The sequence below is a fragment of the Dasypus novemcinctus genome, chromosome 12, assembly GCF_030445035.2.
Source record: "Dasypus novemcinctus isolate mDasNov1 chromosome 12, mDasNov1.1.hap2, whole genome shotgun sequence".
NCBI lineage: Eukaryota > Metazoa > Chordata > Mammalia > Cingulata > Dasypodidae > Dasypus > Dasypus novemcinctus.
In genome coordinates this window covers 95,607,287-95,631,373 of record NC_080684.1, presented here as the reverse complement: position 1 = coordinate 95,631,373, position 24,087 = coordinate 95,607,287, and the positions used below count along the sequence as shown (strand labels likewise).

The 24,087-nt window shown below is 55.0% G+C and overlaps 1 protein-coding gene across 2 annotated transcripts; it reads left to right on the top strand.

Moving 5' to 3' along the window:
* The first annotated feature begins 4,514 nt into the window (after window positions 1-4,514).
* On the top strand, window positions 4,515-16,027 carry MB (myoglobin). 2 transcript variants are annotated; one of them, XM_004456412.4, is made up of 4 exons: window positions 4,515-4,614; window positions 4,712-4,814; window positions 11,377-11,599; window positions 15,407-16,027. In XM_004456412.4, exons 2-4 carry the CDS (start codon window positions 4,720-4,722, stop codon window positions 15,551-15,553), a joined length of 465 nt encoding a protein of 154 aa, XP_004456469.1. In that variant the 5' UTR covers window positions 4,515-4,614; window positions 4,712-4,719; the 3' UTR covers window positions 15,554-16,027. The 2 variants fall into 2 exon arrangements, with proteins under 2 accessions (XP_004456469.1, XP_004456468.1); XM_004456411.5 differs by lacking the exon at window positions 4,515-4,614 and having other exon boundaries at window positions 4,638-4,814.
* Window positions 16,028-24,087: the final 8,060 nt, after the last annotated feature.

The following is a 24,087-nucleotide window of genomic DNA, read 5'->3' as shown; positions in this document are numbered from 1 at the left end:
GTCCGTTCTCTGGTCAACAAGGGCCCTGGAGAGGAGCAGCTGTGGGTAGTGGGCCCAAGTGGGGGGTCTGGGGCAAGCTTGGGGCGTCCATCGCCCTGCTGGGGGCCTCCGACAGGTTCCGCAAACTCCAGGACTCCCAGTCCTGACCTGACCCTGGCCCAGGTGGGTGGACCCTGCCAGGAAGGAGTGCGCGGCACGGGTGGGGCTGGGGGGAGGTGGATTTGCAGGGGTGCCGCAGGCTGGAGGGCGGCACTGCCCAGGCTGGCCTCCCAGGGGGTAGTTCCCAGAGGGAGGAGGGACAGGGACCCCTGGCTTTGAAGAACTTGCCCATTTTTGGCTCAAGGCGGTGGACCCGATTCACCGGAGGGAGTTTTTGGCTGCCAAGGGCTAGCGAGTTCCCAGCTCACCTTGGCCTCAAAGACGGGCGGCCCTTGCAAAGAGAGGGGCCTGGAGCACAGCCACGAGCTCCAGCCTGTGGGCGTGGGTGCTGGAAGCCTCGTGCCGGAGAGTTCCGTGTGTGTGTGCGCGTGTGTGTGTGTGAAGGGAGGTGTCACAGGACACTGGAGACGGCTCAGCTGGTCTCTCCACCAGCCCAGGCTGCTGACTGGCCTTGCCTGGGGAGGGTCCTCAGGTGAGACTAGGGAGCTTTAGTCTAGAAAGGAAAGGTCTTGGGCTAGCCTGCAGCTTCCCTTGTGAGGTCAAAGGGCTGTGTTGGCTTGTCGAGAGACCCAGCTAGTCCTCTAGTCCCCAAGGGCCAGCACAGCGAGCACAGGGGAGTGGCAGGAGGCACAGTTTGGTTCAACAGAGAGAAATTTTAAGGCTTTAGGTGGTGAGCGTTCAAGCTGAGGTTAGAAGACGACCAGTAGGGAGCCCTCCTGCCTTTACTGCGAAGTTGCTCAAGATACTGCTGAAAACCCCTTTCAGCTTCAAGCTACTATGCCCTCTAAGTCCAGACTTCCGTATATCTCCACTTTTCTGCGGTTCTGGAACCTAGTGCCCAAGTTTCCAGAAGGGCGAAATTTGAAGACTTTGGCACGCTAAAATTTTAGGTCCGGGATCACGAGACTTCAGATTTTTAATTCTCAGACTTCTAGATACGAAAGATTCTGTGGTGCCAAAGGGAGAAAGAGGAGGGGTCTGGGCCTGTGGGGTGGGACCCGGTTTTGCCCCACTGGGTGTAAAGCTAGCCAGCCTGAGCGGTGCGCGTGCCCCGAGAGCGGAGGGCTACAGAAAGCTTAGCACAGAGAAGCAGCCCGACGCTCCCGTCCCGGGCGTCTCCAGCTGCCCGCCCGGCCACGGTGATGGCTGTCGCGGGGATAATTATAAGCCCAAACAGAGCTGGCAACTCCGGGACGCCATAGCAACCGTTAGGTAACGCGGGACTGTTGTAGAGATGGGCAAGTACAAACAGATGTCGGCGCCTTCCCGTTAGCTTAAACGGTAAACCTTTAAAGACTGGACTCGTCGACCTCAAGGCCACAGGTTTCCACGAGCACGCCGGTCAGCGCGGGGCGCCTGCCACGGGGTGCCGGCTCCGCGTGAGACACTCAGCGCCGGTCACGGGTGGATGAGCGTTGACCTGCTGAGGCTGTCCCCGGACGGGGCAGGACGCCGTCGCCGGGAGGAGCGCTTGAGCCGGGGGGTGGGCCCCAGCTGAGCCTCTCCCCAGCCTTGGCTGAGTGCTCACCCCCTCCAAGTCCCTCTCCCCCCCACCCCAGTGAGAGGGGGTGACCAGTCCCCCTGCCCACCCGACCCCTCCAGCCCTCATGTCACGAGCCGGCGGGACAGTATTCTGCCAAGCGCACTCCATGCGCCGAGGGCTGAGGGTTCGAGCCGGGAGGTGCTGCTGTTGACTGGGTGGGTGGGCCGAGGGCGCCCCAGAGGCCTGCCCAGCCTGCTGGCCGCCCCTCCTGCCTTCCGCCCTCCCCTGCGGCACCCCTGGCCTCGCCTGCCAGCCCACGGCCAGGCGTGGGGGCCACGCTGCTGAGGTCTGAGCCCGGGCAGACCCTCTAGGGATGTTTTCCCTTTGACCTTGGGCCTGGCATCCAGCACCAGCCCATGCACTTGTCAGTGAATGAATGAATCATAGCCTCCCGGAAAAACCCCTACGGCGTTTTAAACGACGGGTTCCTAGGGCTGCCCTAACCATCGATCACAGCGGGGGCCTAAAACAACAGGAATTTCTCCTCTCCCAGTTCTGGGCGCTGAAGTCCCATGTCAAGGTGGGGGCAGGCCCCGCTCCCTCTGCGGGCTCTGGGGGGATCCTTCTTGCCATGACCCGGGGGGCGGGCACCCTGGCGCTCCTGGCCTGCGGCCCCTCCCTCCTGATGCCCCCGTTGTCAAGTGGCGACTTTGTCCCTGTCTCCTGCTCCCTTCCTGTAAGAACACAAGTCCTATTCCATCATTTTAACCTAATTCCATCAGCAACGACTCTGTTTTTGAACAAGCTCCCGTTCTGAGGTCTGGGGGTGAGGACTTCCACGCATCTTTTGGGGAACACAATTCAACTCACAACAGCTACTCATGAGGCTACTGCATTGTGAAAGGCCAAAGCTGGATGGCTCGGGAGGTCACATGGTCAGCCACTCTGGGTCAAAGCAGGAGCCCCTTGGTGGCCTCCGGAAGGAGCCATCAGGGCAGGGGGCCACACGGCACCCTGAGCGGCCGGGCGGTTGGTCCTTGGGAATCAGCTGACAATACGTGGGCTTCATTGAAAGGACACAAAGGAGCATACAGGAAATGGCAGCTCAGGGTAATCCCTGAGCAGTAATTGGGCTTCACAGAGACCAGAATGATCTAGTGTTCTAGACCCAAGTTTGCCCTGGAGAACTCTAAGTTTGGGGATTTTTCCTCATTGTTGGCCATGAATTTGACCCATTTTCACACTGCATTTCTTACCACCTGGCCAATTCTTGCCAAATAGCCCTTTGGAGACAGGGGCTCTGATTGGCCTAGCTAACAGACATTTGCCTTGTTTGGACCGAGCCTGCCACTGGCTGCTCTCTCTGGGCCCAGCGCTGGTCAGTCAGCTGTGACAGGTGGCAGGTGGGGCTGGGGAGAACCATGTGGCCCCATGGGGGCTGGGCTGGCCGATGTCTTCAGAAAGGGCTAAGCAGGTGGAGCAGGCCTAGCAGATTCACACGATACAGACACAGAGCAGCCTCATCTTCCACGGCTGGAGCTCCCTGCGCAGATGGAAAGAAGAGCCTGTGCATCCCCTTGATCACAGAACTAAATAAAGTGTTCTCTACTTTTATTTGTCTTCTCTCTTCAAGGCAACTGCAACCTTCTGGAGCACAGGGATGTGTTTTATTTGACTTTGTTATCCTCAGCATGTAGCACAGTGTATGGCACACTGTGGGTACACTGTAACTATTGGATAGATGGATGGATGCGTGCATGGATGAATGAAAGGATGGATGGATGGATGATAGATGAAAAGTTGGATGGATAGATGAAAAATGGATGGATGGATGGATGGATGGACAGGTGGATGGACAGATGTTTGGGTGGATGGAAGCATATAGAATCAGGCCAGTCATCCTCCAACTGTCTTCCTTGCAAGGTCATCCATCTTTTATTCAATGAACATTTTTTTCAGTTTTGGGCATATCAAGGCCCAAAGGAGACACAATTAATAAGACAGAGCCTCTGCCCTCCTGAAAATCAAAATAAAGTGCTCGGTGGTTGGGGTCAGGAGCATGGACATGGGGTCCTAATTTCCTAGGCTCAAATCCCAGCTCTGTCACCAATTAGCTGTGCTCCTGGGGCAAGTTTTCTTAACCTACCCTCAATTAAATGGGGATAGTGTTGGTATCTATCACATAGGGCTGTGCGCCCACATTAAATGCACCACCAAATGGAAAGTGCTTGGAACAGGGCCTGGCACAGAGTAAAGTCTCCGTGAGCCCTGGCGGCTTTTATACTAATGGAAATGAAGAAATAGATACAATGGGACATGCAAGCAACACAATAGGAACACACAAATAAAGGGAAGGGGGGTGGTTAATTGTGCCTTGAGGGGGTAAAGCAAGCAAAATGTTTCAGAGGGAACTATTTGAGCAGGGCCACAATGCCAGGCGCTCTCTGGGTGGAGTAGAGAAATCCAGACGCTAATTGGTTATATGGGACCTGCTTGGGTTCACCCAGCTTTCGGCAGAAAACGCTCTAGGCCCTTCCCACCCACTTCCGTCCGGGTGAGGGGCATATGGCTAACCAAGCGGAAGGTGAGCAAGGAGACGGCGAAGGCCAGGACGTCCCTGTGGCCAGCCAGGGTGCCGCTGCCCAAGCTTAGAAACATGACGGAGCGTCTCGGGATGGCTGATGGCAAGGAGAGTTGGATTTCAGACGGCTGGCACCGGCCTCGGCAATGCCCTTTCTCTTGGCTTCTGATGGTCCCGGCTGTGGTCCAATCTCCTCCCCACCCCTTCTACCCCCCTCCCCCCGTGGCCTGAGTTGTCCTACCACCCCACAATGGCATCTGCCCCAAAATAGCTTCCATGTGAGGGCTAGAGAAAGGAAGAGATTAGACCCCTGGATGAGAGAGGGAGAGAGAGAAAGGGGTGTGGAGCACGAGCAAATCGTCAAGTGATCTATATCAAGCATCCGGACAAGGTATAAAACCCCTTTGGGGCCAGGCCAGCCTCAGACCCCGGCTGTCAGGTCCAGGGCACCAAGTCAGCCTGCACTTGCTCTTTTTTGTCTTCTTCAGACGGCACCATGGGACTCAGTGACGGGGAATGGCAGTCGGTGTTGAACATCTGGGGGAAGGTGGAGGCTGACATCCCCGGCCATGGACAAGAAATCCTCATCAGGTAAAAGGAAGAGAGCCCATTACCCCCATCCCCCACCCCCAAAGGTTAAGGTCGCAAAGGAGAAAGTGTGCTCTGGGGTTGACCAGTTGGCTGCATTGACTGAGACTGCTAGAAACCCTGCTTGGTTCTCTTTTGCCTTAAGTGTTAGGAACTGGAGTCAGGAAAGGAGAAGGGATCCATCTCATCCAGCTGAAGGAAGCGCGATGATCAAACTGTGGATGCCTAGAGTCTACCAAGAGAAATTCTAGAACAGTCGCACTTAATAAGGGCCCTGACAGGTCTTGTCCAGCCACCTCATTTAAAGGATGAGAATAAGTAGGACATTCCCAAAGTCACAAGCCCATTAACGTAACACAGTCATGGCTTAAATAAAGCCTTTGAGGTGTGACAGGTCTGGCTCCACCACTGAGCAGCTGGGTGACCAATGGCCAGCTACTCAACCTCTCTGAGCCTCAATTTCTTCTCCTGTACAGTAGGGAAATCCTACTGCCTACATCATAGAGTAGAACTGAACATTAAATAGATGATGTGAGTGAGGGACCTGGCACTGTCCCTGGCATATAATGAGTTTTCAAAGGGGTTACTAGCTGTTGCAGATAGAGCCCACGCTAGTGATCTTTCATTATAATAGAAAAGAGAAGATAGAGACCCCTTAGTGACCTTTAGCCGTAAGTATGTCTTGAATTTGAGAGCTCTTCAAGAACTTGCTGGCTTCCACAGCAAGAGGTTTCTGAAAGAAAACAAAGAAAACAAAATTCCAAGTTTTGTAGGATGGCTTATAGCCTGTTAACAAAATCTCATTTCCCATTGCCTTCCACCCCAAATGGTGATAAAATGTCCTCTTCTCCTGGCCCCTCCCCTGAGACTCTGGCCCAGCACAAATCCAAAGCTTAGTGGGGGGTGAATCAACATTTCTGCCCCTGGGAGAAAGGGGGCCCCGGAGCTGCCTCCTGTGAATGGATTGCTCTGGGTGCTTCAATTTACAAAATGAGTTTCTCCTTCTCTATGAGCCAGAGCAGTCTTTCCTCTCCCCGCTCTGGTGCCCTTTCTCTTCCTTGGGTTTCACCCATTTCTAGCTCCCATCTTCCTGGGGAGAAGCTCAATCATCTGAAGTTTGAACACTTAGAGGTCATTGCTAGGAAACACTTGTGGAGTCTCTACCAAGTCTGCCTGGCTACTTGGGGGCGTTAATTGATACCTTTCTCCTCCGCCTCTGCCTGCTCGCTGCCGGGGCTACATCAGGCCCTGCTGGACTATTGTCCCTGAAGGAGACCCTGAGTCTCTGAAAGGCACCCCCCAAGTTGCCATCAACTCCTCAGCCAACGGTTTGCTGTGGGACCTGGGACAAGTCACTGCCTGTCTCTGGGTCTTAATTCCTTACTGTCAAGGGCAAGGTTTGTCTGCATGGCCTCTGAGATCCCATCCCGCTCCCATACCCTGGGGTTCTCCGAGGCCTTGGTTTTTGGAGAGGAGGCTGGGTGTTAGGGGGTAAAGGGGAGACCAGAGTTTGCAGAGCAGGGAGGCTTTCCAGGGTGATCTGGAGGCGTCCAGCCCTGAGAGAGTGACTTGGATATCTTGAAGGAGACTTGGGGTATTGTGTCATCAGGAAAATATTTCCTCCCTTCCCAGGGCGCACCAGAGAGACCTGCCAGGGGGCCAGGTGCCGGGGAGGAGACGTGACCCCGAGGCTGCTGGCCCCTGTCACGTCTTAGGCTACAGAAGGGACTTAGCCCATGCCAGAGCGTTCTGCCCTCTCAGCGTTTGGGGTGAGGAGGCCTCTCGGGGTGGGGTGGGGGTGCTTACTCTAGGCCTGCAGCGGCTGCCGTGGGGGCTGCCCTCTTCGTTCTGTTTCCGATGCTGAACTTGGGCTTTCTTACTGACCTTGGAAAGGTCATTCCTCTTACTGCTCTGATTATAAAAGAGGGAAAATTCTAGTTAAGCCAAGGCCGTTGGTAAGATGCTGAGGCCGTCACTGCAAGTTCATGATCATAAAGTTCTAGAATATAAACGTCGGAGGGGCGGTTGGAGAGTCCACTTCAGGGGCTGGGGTTTGGGAAGGCGGTGTCTGCTGAGCAGGCTCCAGGTCTCCCTGCCCTTCCTTCTCTTGCCCAAACCTTTTCTGTTTCATGTATTTTTGGCTTCTTTTGTTTGAACAAAGGATTCTGAGGCCATGAGACCACTGCTCATGGCCAATACGTTTCATGCTACAGGGAGGGAAACTGAGGCTGAGAGTCTCAGACAGCCAATATCCGCTACCAGAAGAACCTAAAATTCCAGCCCCTAATGAGGGTGGTGGTGATGAGATGATGGTGATGATGGTGGTGGCGGTGGAGATGGTGATGATGAGGATAATGGAGATGGAGATGATGAAGATAATGATGGAGCTGATGATGATGGTGATGATCAACATTTCTACAGCGTGCTCTGATTGCCAGGCACTGTGCTAAATGCTTCACATCGATGACTCATTTCCATCTCACAACAACTCTTTGAACTAGATATTACAACCCACATTTTACAGAGAGGTTGAGTGACTTGCCCAAAGCCCCACAGCAAGTAAGAGGGGAGCGGAAACTCGAATCCAGGCAGCCTGGCTGCATCACACTGGTCTTGACACTATGCTATACTCTTGTCACACTAGCGGGGAGTGCCCAGCCTCACCTTGGTTCTTTTATTCTAGAAAAGTCAAGGGTTTTCCTAGGTCTGAGAGAGTACTCGGTCTTCTGTGGGTGACTGATTGGGCCCCCGTAGAGAGGACAGCAGGATGTCAGCACGTCCTGGGACGCACCTGGAGCCTGCCTGATACACGGGGCAGGTGGAGATCAAGAATGAAGGTGAAAATGCCAGGGGAGTGAGGGTTTCTGGAACACTCGAGAAAACGCCCCTGCTCATTTCTGTAAGGGTGAGGGGCTCCCGTCTGCCCATTTTTCTGGTTGCTGCTGTCAGGCTAATCCGGGGTGGGGGCAGTTGGCCCGTCTTCCCTGGGGGATCCTAGCCACAGGGCTTGGGGAAAGTGGGCGACTGTGCTGGTCCGGAATGATTTAAGGGAGGGCGATCCAGCCCCGTTCTCCTGGATGCTTAAGAGTAAATCCGGGCTCCCACCCTGGCTGTCTGGTGCCAGAATGCAGAGGGTGGGGCGGGAGTCAAGTTTTCGAATTTGGAAGCTGCAAACTCATCTACACCAATCCCTGTGGTTTACAGAGGGCAGAGCGAGCAGGCGAGACCCAGGCAGGGCGAGCGACGTCTTCCAGAATGCGCAGAACACTGGTGGCAGAGCGGGGGCTAGAGCCCGGCTTCTGTAATTCTCGACCCAGGTTCTCTCCCCAGACATCTGGGAGGGCCCCCAAAATGTCCACGCACCCTGGCTGCCCTGGACCTCAGGTCCTTGGCCCCTTTGTCCCAGACCATCTCCTCCAGCGTCCCGCCTGTGGGTGCCAGGTCTTGCATCTGTCAGGCAGGAGTGCGGGGATCTTTGTCGCCAGATAATAATAGTCAGGAACTTGGAGACCCTTGGGAGAAAGGTGCCAGAGACGAGCTGTCAGTGACGCACGGAGCTCTGGACAGGGCCCAGGGGCAAGGCTGTGACCTTGGCCTGACTTTGGGCAGGCCCGGGTGCCCAGGGAAACTTGAGAGATTGGTTCCTGGGGAGAGGGCGTGTGCGTGTCTGCACGGGGGCGTGCGTGCATGTGCGTGGATGTGAGTTCCAGTACGCACACCTATGCATGCACACCTACGTGTGCACATGCCTGTGTGAGAGCACACGTGCGTGTACACTTAGGATTGTGTGCTTCTGGGTGTGTATCAGGAATGCAAGTGAGTGTCCTTGGGTAGAAATAACCCGCATTTGTAGTCGGGGAGAGTGGAGACGTGCCGCTGGGCTGCCTGGTGAAACCTCAGCAGGTTACTTACTCTTCTTTTTTTTGCAGAATCTTTAATTGAAGTTGTTTAAACGACCTCATCCCTACACAAATAGGTTTCACCACAATCCACCGTGCTATCACGGTCATCTCGCTCTTCTTCCTTATCCTTATAGTCCATAAGCAGTTTAAGGGAAGCTGGGGAGTGCCTGGTAGTTACTTAATCTTTCTGTACCTCTGTTTCCTCGGCTGTGAAATGGTTCCCACCTCATAAAGCTTTTAAGTGAGTCCACCCAGGAAAGCACTTGGAACACCAAGCAGGGGCCACGTAAGGCTCGTATGCAGCACAGCGTGCATTTGTGTGTGCCCGTGTGTGGGGAGCTGGGCTTAGCTTAGACAGCTGATGGTCATCCGCCAGGTAAGTTTGTGCATAGGGTGTGGGTGAGCTTCCTTGTGTAGCAAGCTCTTGGTGGAAGGCAGTTTGGATTTGCTTATCTCGAAGGCCCTTCCAGCCCCAGGACACCGGCCCTCGTCATGAGGAGCGGTCCGTGGACTCGAGCGGGGCCCACCCACTCGCAGGGGCCCCAGCCTGGCACGAGCACGCAGCCCTGTGCGGCAGCACCGCGCGAGCCCGCGGGGCAGGAGGCGAGAGCCTTTCATCTCTGCTTCGCCCCGACTCCTCCTGGGCCAAGCCGAGGAGGAAAGAAGCTCACGTTTGCCGTCGAGCGCCCGTGGACCCAGGGCTTTTGCTGAGACTGAGGAAGGAGGCAGGACGGGCCCAGGCCTGGAAGGAAAGCGCAGGACTCTCTGGCTCAGGGCGCAGCCGCACAGGTTCTGTCTTCCTGCGTGTGGCCGGTGTGAGCTTGGGCGCGGGCCTCCCCTCTCAGGGTCCTTGTCTGCAAAAAGGGGAGATAATAATACCTGCCCCTAGGGCTGATGTGATGATTGGAGGAGTTCATTCATCCAAAGCACTGAGAATACTGGCTGCTTAGTAAGTGCTCTCTGCGTGTTAGCGTCTGGCTCCTCCATCCATTGCTGTCACCTACAATTCAGAAACCGTCTCTTTTCCCCCAACCTGTCCCCGTCCAAGGTCCTAACCAGGTCGATGAGCTTGGAATAGGGAACTGAAAACAGGAAGGGGAAAGGCAGTGTTCTACATGGGTACAAATCATCGGCTGCCCATAGGACAAGAAGATACGGCAATTCCCAAGAAGAAGAGCTGGGGGCTTTAGCTGACCACAAGCTTAAGAGAAGAGAGTTGAGGGAGATGATTTAAAAAAACATGAACTCATTCTCAGGTTGTGTGAAGAGAAGCCCGGGATCCTGGTCCCGGGATGTCCTCGCCATGGGAACCTGGAGTGGTGACCTGGGGATCGGGGAGCCACTTCTGGGCACTGTGCTTCCTGGGCACCAACTGGCGTGTGCCACACTTGGGTTATGAGGGGGTCGCGGAGCCTGGAAACGGCCAGAGAGGAACGTTTGAGGAACTGGAGCCGTTAGACAGGAGGAGAGCCTGCTCCAGGCAGACGCGGTCACACCTGCCAAACATTCCCGGGTGCGGCCCGCGGGAGTGAGCACGAGCTGCAGAGCCATCCCGTCCTGGTTCCGACCCGGGCTCCACTCCGACCAGCCGTGTGGCCCTGGGCAGGTCACCGCCCCGAGTTCTTCAGTTTGCCACGAGTGACGTGGAAAGGCCTGCCAACCGGGGGGGCAGGGACTCCCTTCCCCCAGCACCCACCTTGTCACAGGAGGAGAGACTGAGGTCCCGGGCTGGAGGGGGCCACCTCAGCATCAAGGGCAGAGTCCCCGTGCAGCCAGCTCACCGGGTGCCTGGCAGGGGCGGGCCTGGGTCTCTGCAGGGTGCCCCCACCGGGCCTTTCACCTCCAGTACAGCGAGGGGCTCGGGAGCTGCAGGCAGTAGCTCTTGGTTTCAGAATAAGCACTGCTTATTCTGGGAACGGCTCTGGAGTGAAGGGCTCCCACAGGTGGAAGAGAGCCTCCTGTAGCTGGAAGCATTCAAGCAGCTGGAGGATGCTCTCTGGGCCAGGAGCTGCAGAGATGGTTCCCAGCATGGATGACCTTTTGAGTCACTCAGACTGGATTTCAGGGTCTGGCTGCTCCCAGCAGCCGTGTAATACTGAGCTTCTGACATCACACCCTGAGCCTGTTTTCTCCTCTGTTCAGTGGGGATAATACCAATGACCCTAAAGGGAAGCACAGGTGCATGGATTAGCATAAGGCCTGGCACACAGTAGGTGCTCAATAAACCCAGAGTTCTTTAGTGCCAGTGCTCCCATCCCTTCCCTGCCCCACCTCTGATGCCACTCTCTTGTCTACACTCCTAATAGCTTAGAGAAAATAGGGTGCGTCCCGGGTACAGTACAGAGACGTCCTTTTCCTAACTGCCCCTCACCAGTAACCATGAAGAAGATGAGGATAGCAGTAATAATAATGCTTATTGTGTGCCAGCCACCCTGCTGGCGCTTACGTGCTCTCTCATTTAACCCTCACAATGCTTCTGTGTGGTGGGGACTATTGCTATGTCCATTCCTTAGCGGAGGAATCTGAGGAACAGAGAGGTACAGCGAGTCGCCCAAGTCACACAGCTGAGGAGCAGGGAAGCCAGGACTTGAACTCGACTCTGGCTGCCCCCAGACTCCACTGCTTGTTCCTGCGTCTGACTCTGGGCTTCTTGTTGCCTGCAGGCTCTTCAAGGGTCATCCCGAGACCCTGGAGAAGTTTGACAAGTTCAAGCACCTGAAGTCGGAGGATGAGATGAAGGCCTGCGAGGACCTGAAGAAGCACGGGGCCACCGTGCTCAATGCGCTGGGGGGCATCCTCAAGAAGAAGGGGCAGCACGAGGCCGAGATCAAGCCCCTGGCCCAGTCCCACGCCACCAAGCACAAGATCCCCGTCAAGTACCTGGAGGTAGGGGCGGGGCGGGGCGGGGCGGGCGGGGGCGCGGCGGGCCGGAGGCTTGCGTTCCCGCCCGGCTCAGCCGCTGACCCGCGGGGCGGCCTTGGGTGTGCCGCCTCCTCTCTGTACCCCGCTTTCCTCGTCTCTAACGTGACCCTCTTTGCCTTCTTCCTGGGGTCATGGAGAGTGAACACATTTCTCCCCCAAACAAAATTAGTACCTTGTTACCAAAGAAGAAGGGAGAATGGATTTTAGGTACACAGCCTGCAGTCTCTCCGTGGGTAGGTACCAAAATCGCGCCCATTCTACAGAGGAGGAAACAGAGGCCCCGGGAGTTTCAGTGGCTTGCCCGTGGTCACAAGTAGCAAATGGCGGAAGCAGGATTCAAACTCACGTCTCTGTTTCTCCAGAACCGCGGCTCTGCGCCCTGAGTCGTGTGGCGTCTGTGGCATGCAGGACTGTGTGGCAGGCTTTCAGGGGCTGGGGCTCAGAGCTGGGGTGGGGGGCGGCAGGCTGCTTTGATTGGCCCCAGCACCTGTACAGGTGCAAGACAGAGCCTCAGGTGTCCCCGACGCAGCACGTGGTCTGAATCTCCTGGGATGGGCTGGGGAGTCGGGTGGGCCGGGGAGCCTGAGCTTAAAGGTCCCGTCTCTATAACCAGTGGGGGAAGCTGCGGTGAGAGGGCTGCGGAGGGCTACAGAGACAGGTGCAGCCTCTGGGGTGGGAGCGGCAGGACAGCTGGCGCAGGAATGACAAAGGTAACGGTGACAGCCACCAGTTAAGATAGCAATGGTTAATATTTACCTGGGACACCCCCATGGAATTTTCACAATGACCTCGTGAGGTTAGGAATTGCATTCAGTGTCTTCTTTTCCTATCCCATAAAAGTTCAGAGGTAGGGAATCCAGAGCAGGTATGGAAGCACTACAGACTCTGTCTTTCCAGGCAACCATCTTTAGCCTGTGGTATCCATTCTCAAGGTTGCCTCATGGCCCAAGATGGCTGCTAGAGCTCCAGTCATCTGGTCTGAGGTCCAAACATGAAGCAGAAGGACGAGAGGAAAGAACTCTTTTAAGGAGTTTTCCCAGAAAATTCATCCAACAAGTTTAATTTACATCTTACTGGCCAGAGCTTAGTTACAAGGTCACACCTACTCACAGGGAAGCTCGGGAATGCAATCAGCTACCACCCCAAATAAAGCGAGTGTTCTGTTACCAGTTCAGAAGCGGATGGGGTGGAGGAAGAGTACTGACGGGCAGTTAGCAGTGTCTGCCCCAGGTAGGCACTTGTCATCTCCATTTTCCAGATTTGGAAACTGGGGGCTCAGTGAGGTTAAGCAGCGGGACCGAGGTCCCACAGTCAGGGCGCACAGTCAGAGTTATGGTCCTCTGGACCCATGCTTTATTTTATTCTTAACTTTTTTTAAAGCAAACTTTATTTCAACCTCAAAAAAATAAAATAACTGCCATAAGGCAGCTTAACAAATTATGGAAGCATTACTTAAAAAAATTCTGTCCAAGCACATTTCTCTTATTGAATCCTAAAAAACAAACTCAATCGTTTCTCCAGTGTTCAGAAAGATACATAAATGAGCACAGAATGGTTAAACGACACGGCCAAGGTCTCCTGGTTAATGAAGAAAATGAAGGAAAAAATGCTTGATCATATTCATCTCCCATAGAACTAAATCCCATGCTCTTTTTTTTTTACCTTTAGCTCTGATACGCTCTTAATGCTTGATAGCACAGAACGTCCCATCAGCACCTATCACCCTGCCCCTGCGCCCAACAAGCCCGCCCACCCACTCAGCCTCACACCACCCACAGCCGGCAGGAGGCAGGCCTCCCGGGGAGAGTCTGCCCGTGTGGGGTCCCTGCCCTCCCGTCTTGGCAAATCCCTGCTCGTCCCCCCCTGCCCCACGCAGAGGCGGCTCCTCTGCCCCAGCTTCCTGGGTGCTCAAGGCCGTCAGTTGCTCCATCTGTCCCAACCCGTGGCACCTGGCCCATTCCCCGCCATCTGCCTGCGAGTCTGCACTGTCATTTATTCACGACTGGAACACGGGCTCCCGAGGGCAAGAACTGCTCCTCCATTTCCATGCTCTGGCAGCAGGGAGTGGGCTTGCCGCAAAATTTGAATCCCTGAATTTCCTCTTTAGGGATGGGGAAACTGAGGCTTGGAGAGAGAAGCGATTTAGCCAAGGTAGCACAACTATTTAGCGAACTAGAATCTGGTCTTAAAACAAGTTGAGTATCGTGAATAGGCGCTGCAAAAGAGAGACAGAAACCCAAATGCCTGTGCTGGGCCCCGCACCGAGGACCCTTCTTCCGTGCTCCTCATAAGAAATGGCTCCATCTCACCTGTGAGCAGAATTTTTTTTCTTAGTGATTGACAGGCCCACAGAGGGAGGTAGTGAGAGGTAAGGGCGATTTTCTTTGCTCGGTCGTAGGGCCACCCCATTTCACAGTTTTCTAGGTGTTAATGGCACTGCCACAGACTCAGGAATGCCCAAATAGGGGAGGGGAGGGCGGTGGCAACGGGGCCATTTAAGCCCCCACTTTGCAGGTGAAGTCACATGTCGGGGTCTGATCTACCCAGTTCCCCAAGAGCAGGGCTCATCCCATGGCCCCCCTGCACTCCCATCTTCTATTGCTGCATTTATGGAAAAAACGGTGAACTTAAACATAGCCCAAATCGATGCCCAAAGTTAGGTGTGTGTGCAGCTGGACCTGTTTGAGACAAACGGTGTTGACTGGGCGTAGACGCCTGTGCTTCTCGAGGCCACCTCAGCACGCGCACACCTTCACCCCAAAGCCACCCCACTTTACATCACTTGCACTCGGGCACCCCGAGAAAATGGGGAAACCCAGCCATGCTCTAGCCACGCCTCTGTCCTGGCCCTGGCAAGCACCTGCCCACAGCCCCCGGGGTTCAGATTCCAGCTCTGCCCCGCTTGCCACGTGACCTCAGCTGGCCACTTCCCGACCTGCCCGGGCCCCTCCTGTGTAAAGCGATGGCCCCCGGTCCACCTGCCAGGGGCGATGCGATCACACCTTGCTCGACCTTCCAGAAAGCGCAGTAGAGTTTTATGTCCACGAAGCCTTCCGACCCCGAAAGCAGCCCGGTGCTCTGGATTGCACCTTCTCCGGTCTCCTGGTGACCAGCCTGGGTTTTTAAAGCAAGCGGCGAAGGTGAGGCTGGTCTGAGCTACCAGTCCCGGGGGCGCCACAGCCGCAGCCCTTTCCTCGGCCCCGCTCTCCCCCCCTCCCCCGATATGCCTGAGCACCGACTCTCTGCACTGGCACCGCGGTGTGAATCCCTCATCAGGCATTTGAGGCATTCTAAATCATTAAACGCAAAATCAAACCCGTACAAATGGAAAGAGTGTTCTAGATTTTCTGCTTGCCAAATCCCGGATAAAGCCATGGAATCTGAGCATTTCCGCCTTCTCCTGCTGCCCCTGCGCAGGTGGGAGCCGCGCTGCCTCCCGGGTCCACCTCCTGAGCAGCAGCAAAGGAAGGTGGGGGGTGAGAGTGTGGGCCCCAGAGCTTGCCCATCTGGGTTCAGACCCCAGCCCTGTCCCTTCCTGGACACATGACTGAACCGCCGTGCCTCAGTTTCCCCATCTGTAAAGCGGGGGTGGCACCGCTCTCGTGGTTGAGGGATCAAAGGGGTTCATCACGAAGATCGCCCAGAAGCGTGCCTGGTGCATGGCAGATGCTCAGTCCACAGCCCCGGGGCGAGGAGAAGGTGGGAAGGGGTCTGACCCCCATTGGTGCCCCCCCCCGGGTGACCAGAGTCCCCGCCCCTCCCTCCCTGCAGTTCATCTCAGAAGCCATCCTCCAGGTTCTGCAGAGCAAGCACCCCGGGGACTTCGGCGCCGACGCCCAGGGAGCCATGAGCAAGGCTTTGGAGCTCTTCCGCAACGACATCGCCGCCAAGTACAAGGAGCTGGGCTTCCAGGGCTAGGCCCGACGCCCCCAGCCGCGCCCCGGGGCCCTGGCGCCCGCGGAGGCGGGGCTGCGCCTGCCGTAGCGACTAGAGTGTGGTTTGGAGTGGCTGCTTCGTGCCCGAGAGGCGGGAAGGGGGGGCGGGGGCTGGGACGCCGCGGGGCCAGGGCTCCCCGGGAGGGTCATCGCCCTGGGTGCCGGGGAAGCGTGGCTGGGGTCCACCCCCTACCCCCCCCCTGCCGTGGCCTCTTGCCTAAATCCTCACCCAATTCCGTCTTCCTTCCTCTAAACCGTGACCCACGACCCTCGCGCTCACCTTTTGCCCCTGTCCAAGCCCTGCACTAAGCCCAGCGCGGGAATTCTCACGCAGGGGCGGCCCGGGGGCGCGCACGGCACCCCCCCCAGCCCGGGGGAGGCGTGGGGATCTGGAACACACGCTGCCTTCTCAGTTCACGGGGTGACTCACCTGGTTGTAATAAAAGAGCCTGCAACAGCCCGGTCTCAGTTTGGTGTTCTTCGTCCTCTAGGGCAAGTGAATGGGGCCAAACACAGGCCAGCAACCCGCTGCGTGTGCAAGGGTCTGGGGGTGCAGCGGGAGAAGGAGGGAGGGAGGAAGGAAATGCAGGGACAGGAAGGGAAGAGGAGGCGCAGGGCAGAGGGAGAGGGACAGGCTCCCCTGCTCCTTAGGCTGACCCCGGGTGGGCAGGGCTGGGGGGCTGTGAATGGGGGGCGACCTCAGCCCCACCCTCCTGAGCAGGCAAGGGAGGTCAGGGCAAGGTGCCAGGACCCCAAAGAGGGGGCACAGGCCTGGGGAGGAGAGGCTGCCTGGGGACAACAACCTCACAAGAGGCCCAGGGTCACAGGGCTGGTGAGGGCAGCGCTGGGATCCAAACCCCGGCCCGGCAGGCGCAGGGACGCGGCTGTCGGGGGCTGGGGAGACTGCGGGAGGCGGCGGGACTGCAGCAGGAGCCGACCTTCTGGCCACGGAGGGAGAGACACGTGCGGGGTCATTCACAAGTCTCGGCCAGAGACAGAAGCCTCGTCTGCCCGCAGGGGGCTCCGGGCAGGAGAAGGAAAAAGGTGCAGTTTTGCTGCAGCACCCGGAGGGACCATTGGCAGTGGGACGTGGCCCCCAGGAAACAGGCTGGAGCGCAGGCCGCGGAGGAGGACCTGGAAAGGGGTCTCGGGAGGGGGCTCGCGGCACCGCGGGGCCTTGAACACGGCTCAGGGCGGGCTTTACTGAAAGCCGTCTCTGGAAAGCCCCAACCCCCTGGCCCCACACATCCTGGTGGCTCCGGGGACGAGGAACCTGCTCTGCTGGGGGCCTGCGGTGATGAGCCTGCCCCCGGCGCTGCTCCACCCCAAGGTCCCCCGGCACCACGGCCAGAGCCCAGCAGCAGCGCGCGGCCACAGTCCACTGACTCCCTCCGGAGCTGCCACTGGGATGCCCTCAAGGGCGCATCAGGGAGTTCTGCTCCAAGCTGTGGGGAGTCCTGTGCTCTGGGAGAAGGTGGGAGAGAGGGGAGCAGGCTGGAGGGAGCCTGGAGAATGGCAACTCATTTCACCCCTGCGCTTTGGCGCCCGCAGAGGGTTTGCGTGCAGCACAGAGTCGAGTGAGCCTGTCCCTGCCCTCAGCAGTTGATGGCCTGCGGAGCTGGAGGATGCACTCCAGGAATCAGATCAGGGCAGAAGCCGAGAAGTGCCGGTTATTGACATTCCTTCAACGTGTATTTGTTCAGCCCGGCAGATAAAAAAACAAAGCTCACTTTATAACTTGGATGTGCACAAGATGCTATTTTTTTTTTTAATCTGTCATTCAACTTCATTTCTGGTTTGAATCATCATGCTGCCTGGGTGGTAGATAATTACACTCAGTCTATTTGAGGCCTTCCCCCCAGCCCCAAGCTTTCCAGGCTAATTTTGCCTAATTTCAAGGGGCGTATAGCGATGCCAAGCTGTGGCATGTGTGGGTGAGGAGGTGGCAGTCTAGTTACAGCTGTCACCTGTCCCCGTGGGGTTCCCAGGGACGCCGCACCCCTCCTGCTCCTCGATCATTGTTCTCCACGGGGCACGGTGGCAAAGTCCCTCATTTCTCTCTGCCTGGCCCCTCTGGTCCAGCGGGTCTTCCTGATTTTTTGGGGCCATTGTCAGGCATTGAGGAAACTCCAGTGGCAGCCCAAGGCTCCTTCTCCTTGGAGCCGCTTCTTCCTTGGAAGTTTTGTCCCCCTATTCCAGGTCTTGGCTAGGCAGGCAGGATTGCCCTATCTGGTTGTTTGGGTTGTGCACTGGCCGACGGGGCTATTAAGGGCCAGTCCCGGTCCACACAGGGTGCTTCTGAGCCGGGGGTGGCCCTGGGCAGGGGCAGGACTCCTTCCCCTGGGAAGCGCCAACATCACAGTCACGGCTCCTTGTTCAGCTCTCCTCGCAGTTTAGAAAATGGTATTCCAGCCTGGGGAACAGGGAAGCCTCACGATTTCCCTAAAATCTTTTGTCTTTCCCTGCATGCATCTGGTTCTTCGGGGCCAGTCCAAAAGACGCACCTCTTCCTTGCTTTCAGTTGCCACATCTTTTCCCCGAGGCTTGGGTCCAGAAAGGCTTTGCTGGCTGAAGAGGTAAGGGCACAGCGAAGAAAGGAAATGGGGGGAAATACTGGCTCATATTTTAAAATACTATCCTGCAATGGCATTTATCCTGCATTGAGTTAACAAATGTTAGTGAGCAGATGCCATGTGCCAGGTCCCAGGTGGGAACTGGCGTCACAGCTGTGAAGACGACAGACACGGCCTCGCCCTCGCAGAGCTTCTGTGCAGTGAGGGTGAAGAGGAAACTTGGGGACCTTCTTGAGGTGCAGTCCAGGCTAGGTCTTGAGGAAAGCAGGATATTTGATAAGTAGAGAAGAGGGAGAGGGTTGCAGGTGTAGGAAACTGTAGAAAGAGAGGTTTTAAAGAGAATTCACTCAAAGGCACCTGAATCCATCCATTGAACAAATGTTTACTGAGATCGACGGCTTGTGAGGCGCCAGGCATGGCTCTGGGGTGCCACGATGCACGGGCAGGCCTGACCCCTGCCTATTCAGGCACAGGCCTCCGGAAGTGGGTAAGGCTGAATCCCAAGGAGGCGGGGCATACGGCGATGATGTAGGCAGGAAGGGCTTTGAGACCTGGTCATCATGGGCCGAAGGCACAAAGAGTCAGGGGCCAGTGCGACAGTGGACAGGACGCGGGCTGTGATGTCAGCTGAGGTAGATGGACGCCAAACTGTCCCGGATTTTCTACCCCTTCCTGTAGCCATACCTCTTGGGATGTGCCTTTAGAGCTCCCCACAGACCCTGCCTCTGGGCTGGGCTAGTGACTTGCTTTGGCCAGCAGAATAAAGGAGAAGGCCAATTCTGAGCCAAAGCTTTCCAAGGCCTTGCCCTGCTGCTCTCTCTACGGAAACGTTGCTACCACCATAAGAACAAGCCTGGGCCAGACCATGGGGCCCAGATCCCAGGTGACCAGCCAAGATCGGCCCAGCCCCCGCTGAGGCCAGCCAAGATCGGCCCAGCCCCCCCAGACCAAAGAACTGCTCAGTTGCCCCACAGTCGCGACTGAGTGACTGTTGATTGTTGCCTAGCTCTGAACAAGCATGAAGTTGCTCATTAGATGGCCCTGTTTTGACAGTAGATAACTGACCCACAACCAGGATTCAAATGCCAACCTCGCTCCCCAGTTTATACAACCTCACAGGCGAAACAGGTATTAATTATGCCAACCTCTTAGGGTTGTTGTGGATTGAGCATGATATGGCATTGACAATGTCTGGGTGGGCTTTGATGGGGAGAAGACTGTGGTGTATTCTGGGTAACTTCTTCAATACAGAGCTCTCTTCCATGGTATCTGATCTTTTTTTTTTTTTAAACTCATTCATTGAGCTTCTCATTTAAATTATCACATTTCTCATGTCTATTTCATTGTTTTTCATGTCTGCCTGGTTATTTTGTTCCTTAATCATATATTTGATTTCCTATTTTACTTCTTTAAGCGTATTATTTATATTTATTTTTGTGTCCAACTATTAAAAGTTTCAGTAGGATTTCGGGTATAATTTTATTATTTATTGCCAACTATCTCTCCAGGCATTTTGTTTCTTGTATTTTGTGTTTCATTTTTATTAGTTCTGTTTTAACTCAAGAGTTTACCTGTGAGTGTTCCAAAGAGAATCTCATTTGCTTTCTTTGGGCCCCTGGGGACATTACCAAGCCAGGACCACTTTCAACTAAAATTTTCACTTGAGCCTTTTCAGATGCACAGTTAGTGTGAATTCAGTCCCCAGTTAGAACCAACTTTTGATCGTGAAATCTCCACCTTGACCCAGAGCCAAGGCCAGGAGAATTCCCTGCCACCTTCTTCTGGAGAGGCGTAGGTTCTTGTCATCTCACTCACTGTAGGTGTCACTTCCTTGGGGACCTAATTTATGCGAAGTTCTCAGAGCCATCTTCCCACCTTGTATGGGTGCTAGGCCTGTCCCCGGTCGCTGCGTGTGACCCGTCAAATCAAACATCTGTTCCTCAGGGACTGGCAGATGCCTCTGTACGGCCACAGATAAATACATATATTTAAACAACGTTATTTCAAATTAAAAAAAAAAAAAAGAAGATAACAGAAAAAAGCAGCTCAACAAGTTATAGAAGCATTACTCCTAAAAAGTTCTGACCTGGCACTTTTATCTCATCTAATCCCAACTACTAACTCGTTCCTCTAGTGTTCAGAGATAGACAGTTGAACTCAGATTAGTGAAATGACACAGTCAGGGTGTCTTTATTAATGAGAAAAAAATGAAGAGGAAAAAATGCTTAATCCTATTCATTCCTATCTCACGAAACTAAACCTCATGTTCTTATTTTTCCCTTTAGCATTAATATAGTAACAACCTTGCTTTTGCTACAAAACACTACAATGTTTTGTACGGTAGTTATGCTTCAGATATTCATGTGTCTCCCTATATGTTTTTCTGCTTTAACTTTTATTTGCATTTATTGTGTGCTGAAGTTATTCCTGAGCCACAGGTTTTTGTTTCTTCAGTTTCTCTGGGGATATCTTTTTCTTCTGTGCACCCTCCTCTTCTGGTTTGGGAATGATTTGTTCTTTTTCCTTCAGGAGCATCTCGATGGGGCAGGGGAACTCATGGACGGGTTAATCCGACTTGAGCTCCGTAAGTACGACGGCACATCCTGGGGCTTTGTTCACCTGCCTGTGCTCGATGACCAGAGAATCTACATCTAAACCCTTAAGGCTGGCCTTCCTTTCTGTACTTTCAAGCTTGTGCAACACAAAGGCAGCCCTCTTTTCGGGCCACCGGCCCTGTGTCCGGCCACTCTTTGGCCTGGGCACAGCTCCCAGTGCCGCTGTTGTAACGATGGCGGCACACACGGCTCCTGAACGGTGACATCTTTCAGACACCCGGCTTTTCGAATGTGCATACCCCTGATGGCCGGGGCAGCATCTCGGGTGTCCTTAAAGTGACCGTGAAGATTTGAACCTCGTGATTTGCATGATTTTGTGGGGTTTTCTGGATCAAGGGAATCGTGATCCATTTTCAGAGATCACTCAGGTGGCTTACAGGAAGTGGCATGATACAATTTTAAAGTTTTAAAAATATGTTTCCAGCATCTTATGGTACTAGGAATGCATTTCATGGTATTTAGTCTGCCATATTTCCAGAAATCTCAGTCTTTATCACCATTTGTCATTATGAAAACAAATGGATTTATTTGCTTCATGGCCCATTTGGTTTTGGTTTCTGTTTTCAACCCTGCTGGACAAAGAGGGTCCCGCTGTTTTGTTCAGCACTCACCCCCAGCGCCTCCCCTACTGCCTAGCGTCTCCTAACAGTTACGCGTGTCAGATGGATGCCTGGCTTACGCCGCGCGGTCTCTCGTGGCCGTAAACGCGCGTGATCAACGGTAGCGCATTTAAAAGCGGCCCCGGGAGGCAGCACTGGGGCCCCGGCTCTGAACACGCGGGTCGTGAGGTGGAGAAGAGGACTGTGTGCGCGTCGGTCTTCACGTGAGCCACGTCTTCGTGAGCACGCCTGTGTGCGTGCGCGTGGGGTATGTGCGCGTGGGGTGTGCATCGGCGCCGGTGAGTCTGCGAGTCTGAACGCCTGACTCTTGCGCTGCCCCGTCAGACCTCAGCGCTGGCCCGGTTTCACCTGCTCCCGGGCCAGGACAGCCGAGGTAACCTCCTCAGGCCTCCCTAAAGGCCAGCTCTCACGGCCCTGCCGGGAACTGTGGGTTACGGGTGGAGCCAGGACGAGCAGCTGGACAGGACATAAAGAAACCAGGCTTGAGCAATAGCCAGAGGACTCCTGCCGTAAACTAGGGAGCCGCATGGGTGACAACGCATTCCAGGCCTGGATTCAGCCAGCCTTTCGCTGGGCCAAGCCCGTGGCTCGGGTGTCAGATGGAGTCAACGAAAGGACACGCCTTATAAGCCAAGGTTTATGTATTCCAATTTTATTGACATTTAAATGGTATCTTACACTTGATCCTGTAGCTCCTCTCTCTCTTGTACACACCACTCATTTTGTGCTTCCAAACAGGTGAAAGGTGCATCTTAAAAAAAGAAGAAAAAAAAAAGCCACAAAACCTTCACCTTCTATTGACCCATATTAAATCTGTTGCCTTTAGCACACCCCGGGTGGCCTATGAATAGAAAAATCCTTTCCATGCTGGCATTTTGCACAGAAATAGAAACAAAATATTGAACCTGTGTCAACACATTTAGAAGAGCAAGGGCTTTACTGGCAATATTCCACTCATCAAAGGACGCCACCGCCTCAAGGGAAATGAACGTCTTGTCTGCCGTGCGGCGCTCCGCAGAGAGATTTTGGCAGGTGGCCTTTCCCCCACGATGGTATGTGTAGGTTTTAACCACCTCATCAGGAGTTTCCCCACAATTTATCACATTCTCAACACTCCAAGGGCAGAGCAGGCACCTTTCACTATGTTTGAGAGAGTGGAGGTGAAAGAGTATTTAAAAAGCTGCAAACATTTATACAACCCTTACAATGGGCCAAGGTCACTTTAAGGGTTTAGCAGGGAAGTGGACTTGGCCAATGGATAGTGCGTCCGTCTACCATATGGGAGGTTCAAACCCCGGGCCTCCTTGACCAGTGTAGGGCTGTCCCATGCGCAGTGCCGATGCACACAAGGAGTGCCCTGCCACGCAGGGGTGTCCCCTGCATAGGGGAGCCCCACACGCAAGGAGTGTGCCCCATAAGGAGAGCCGCCCAGCGCGAAAGAAAGTGCAGCCTGCCCAGGAATGGCGCCGCACACATGGAGAGCTGACACAACAAGATGACACAACAAAAAGAAACACATATTCCCAGTGCCACTGATAAGGATAGAAGTGGTCACAGAAGAACACACAGCAAATGGATGCAGAGATCAGACAACTGGAGGGGAAGGGGAGAGAAATGAATAAAAAATAAATCTTTGAAAAAAAAAAGGTTTAGCAAACTCCAAGAGCCCTATAGGATAGGAACTACCATCCACATCCTCATTGTCTCTTGTCTCTATTTTACAGATGGGGAAACTGAGGCACAGAGAGTTTCAGTAACTTGTCCAGGATCACACATCTAAGAAGCAGTGGAGTTGGGATTTGTCCCCAGGGTCTGAACTCCGAACCACTTGAGGAACCCTGCCTCTGGGGACATACAGATTTATGGGACCAGTGTGGCATGCCTCCTCAGTCTGGGGACAGTTGAGCTCCTAAAGTAAAACCAGCTGGAGGCTCCACTCTCACACTGGCAGGACGTCCAGCATCTCCTCAAGGATCTCCTTCCTCTCCCTGAATGGTGCAGGAATCCAGAGTCCAAGGGACCAGTCCAGTTGCGAACGTGGGGTGAGCAGAGGCCCCGAGTCCTGCTTGCCCGCCTGCAGTGCGGCAGCCTCGGTCGACACCCCTGCGGCTGGACTGTGCAGCCACAGGCTCCCTTGTCCAGCGGCCTCGTCCTGGGCCAGCCCCCTGCCTGCGGGGACTGCAGGGGATCTGACCTGGGCTGCAGAGGTCAGTGGTTCTGACTCACACCCATTCTCCCCACCAGCTTCCCCAAAGCGCAGTTTCAGGGTACGGGCCCTGGGGAGCCTTGCGCTTCAGCCCCAGGCAGAGCAGAAGGCCTCCCAGCAGAAGGGAAGCCTTAGCGCTGAGCCGGCCCTCCCCTGCCAAGCTGCGGGCTCCCGCCGCCCCCCGACCTTCAAAAGGGAAGGCCCCATTGTTCCAGGGAGCGCGCCCGTCCGGGTCCTGGCACGCGAAACCGCTGGCGAGGGGACGCTTTGTCAGGGAGGGGCGCTCTTTCTCCGGGGTCGGCGAGCCTTCTCAGCTTGCATTCTGCAATCTGACCATAATTCACAGGACTGAATTCTCTATTTGAACTGGTTAAACAAAGGGGAAATTTTAGGATGTATATATATATTACCAGAATCAAAATGTTAAATAAACCTATGACTCTACAACCCACAGTGGGCCCTGCTGTCAACGATGGACTCTAGTTAGTAGCACAATTAGGGAA

Bases quoted from the DNA above. Each gene is read 5' to 3' on its own strand.
- MB (XM_004456412.4), top strand. From the start codon at position 4,720: ATGGGACTCAGTGACGGGGAATGGCAGTCGGTGTTGAACATCTGGGGG. The intron at 4,815-11,376 runs GTAAAAGGAAGA...TGTTGCCTGCAG, and splicing joins GGACAAGAAATCCTCATCAG to GCTCTTCAAGGGTCATCCCG. The intron at 11,600-15,406 runs GTAGGGGCGGGG...CCCTCCCTGCAG, and splicing joins TCCCCGTCAAGTACCTGGAG to TTCATCTCAGAAGCCATCCT.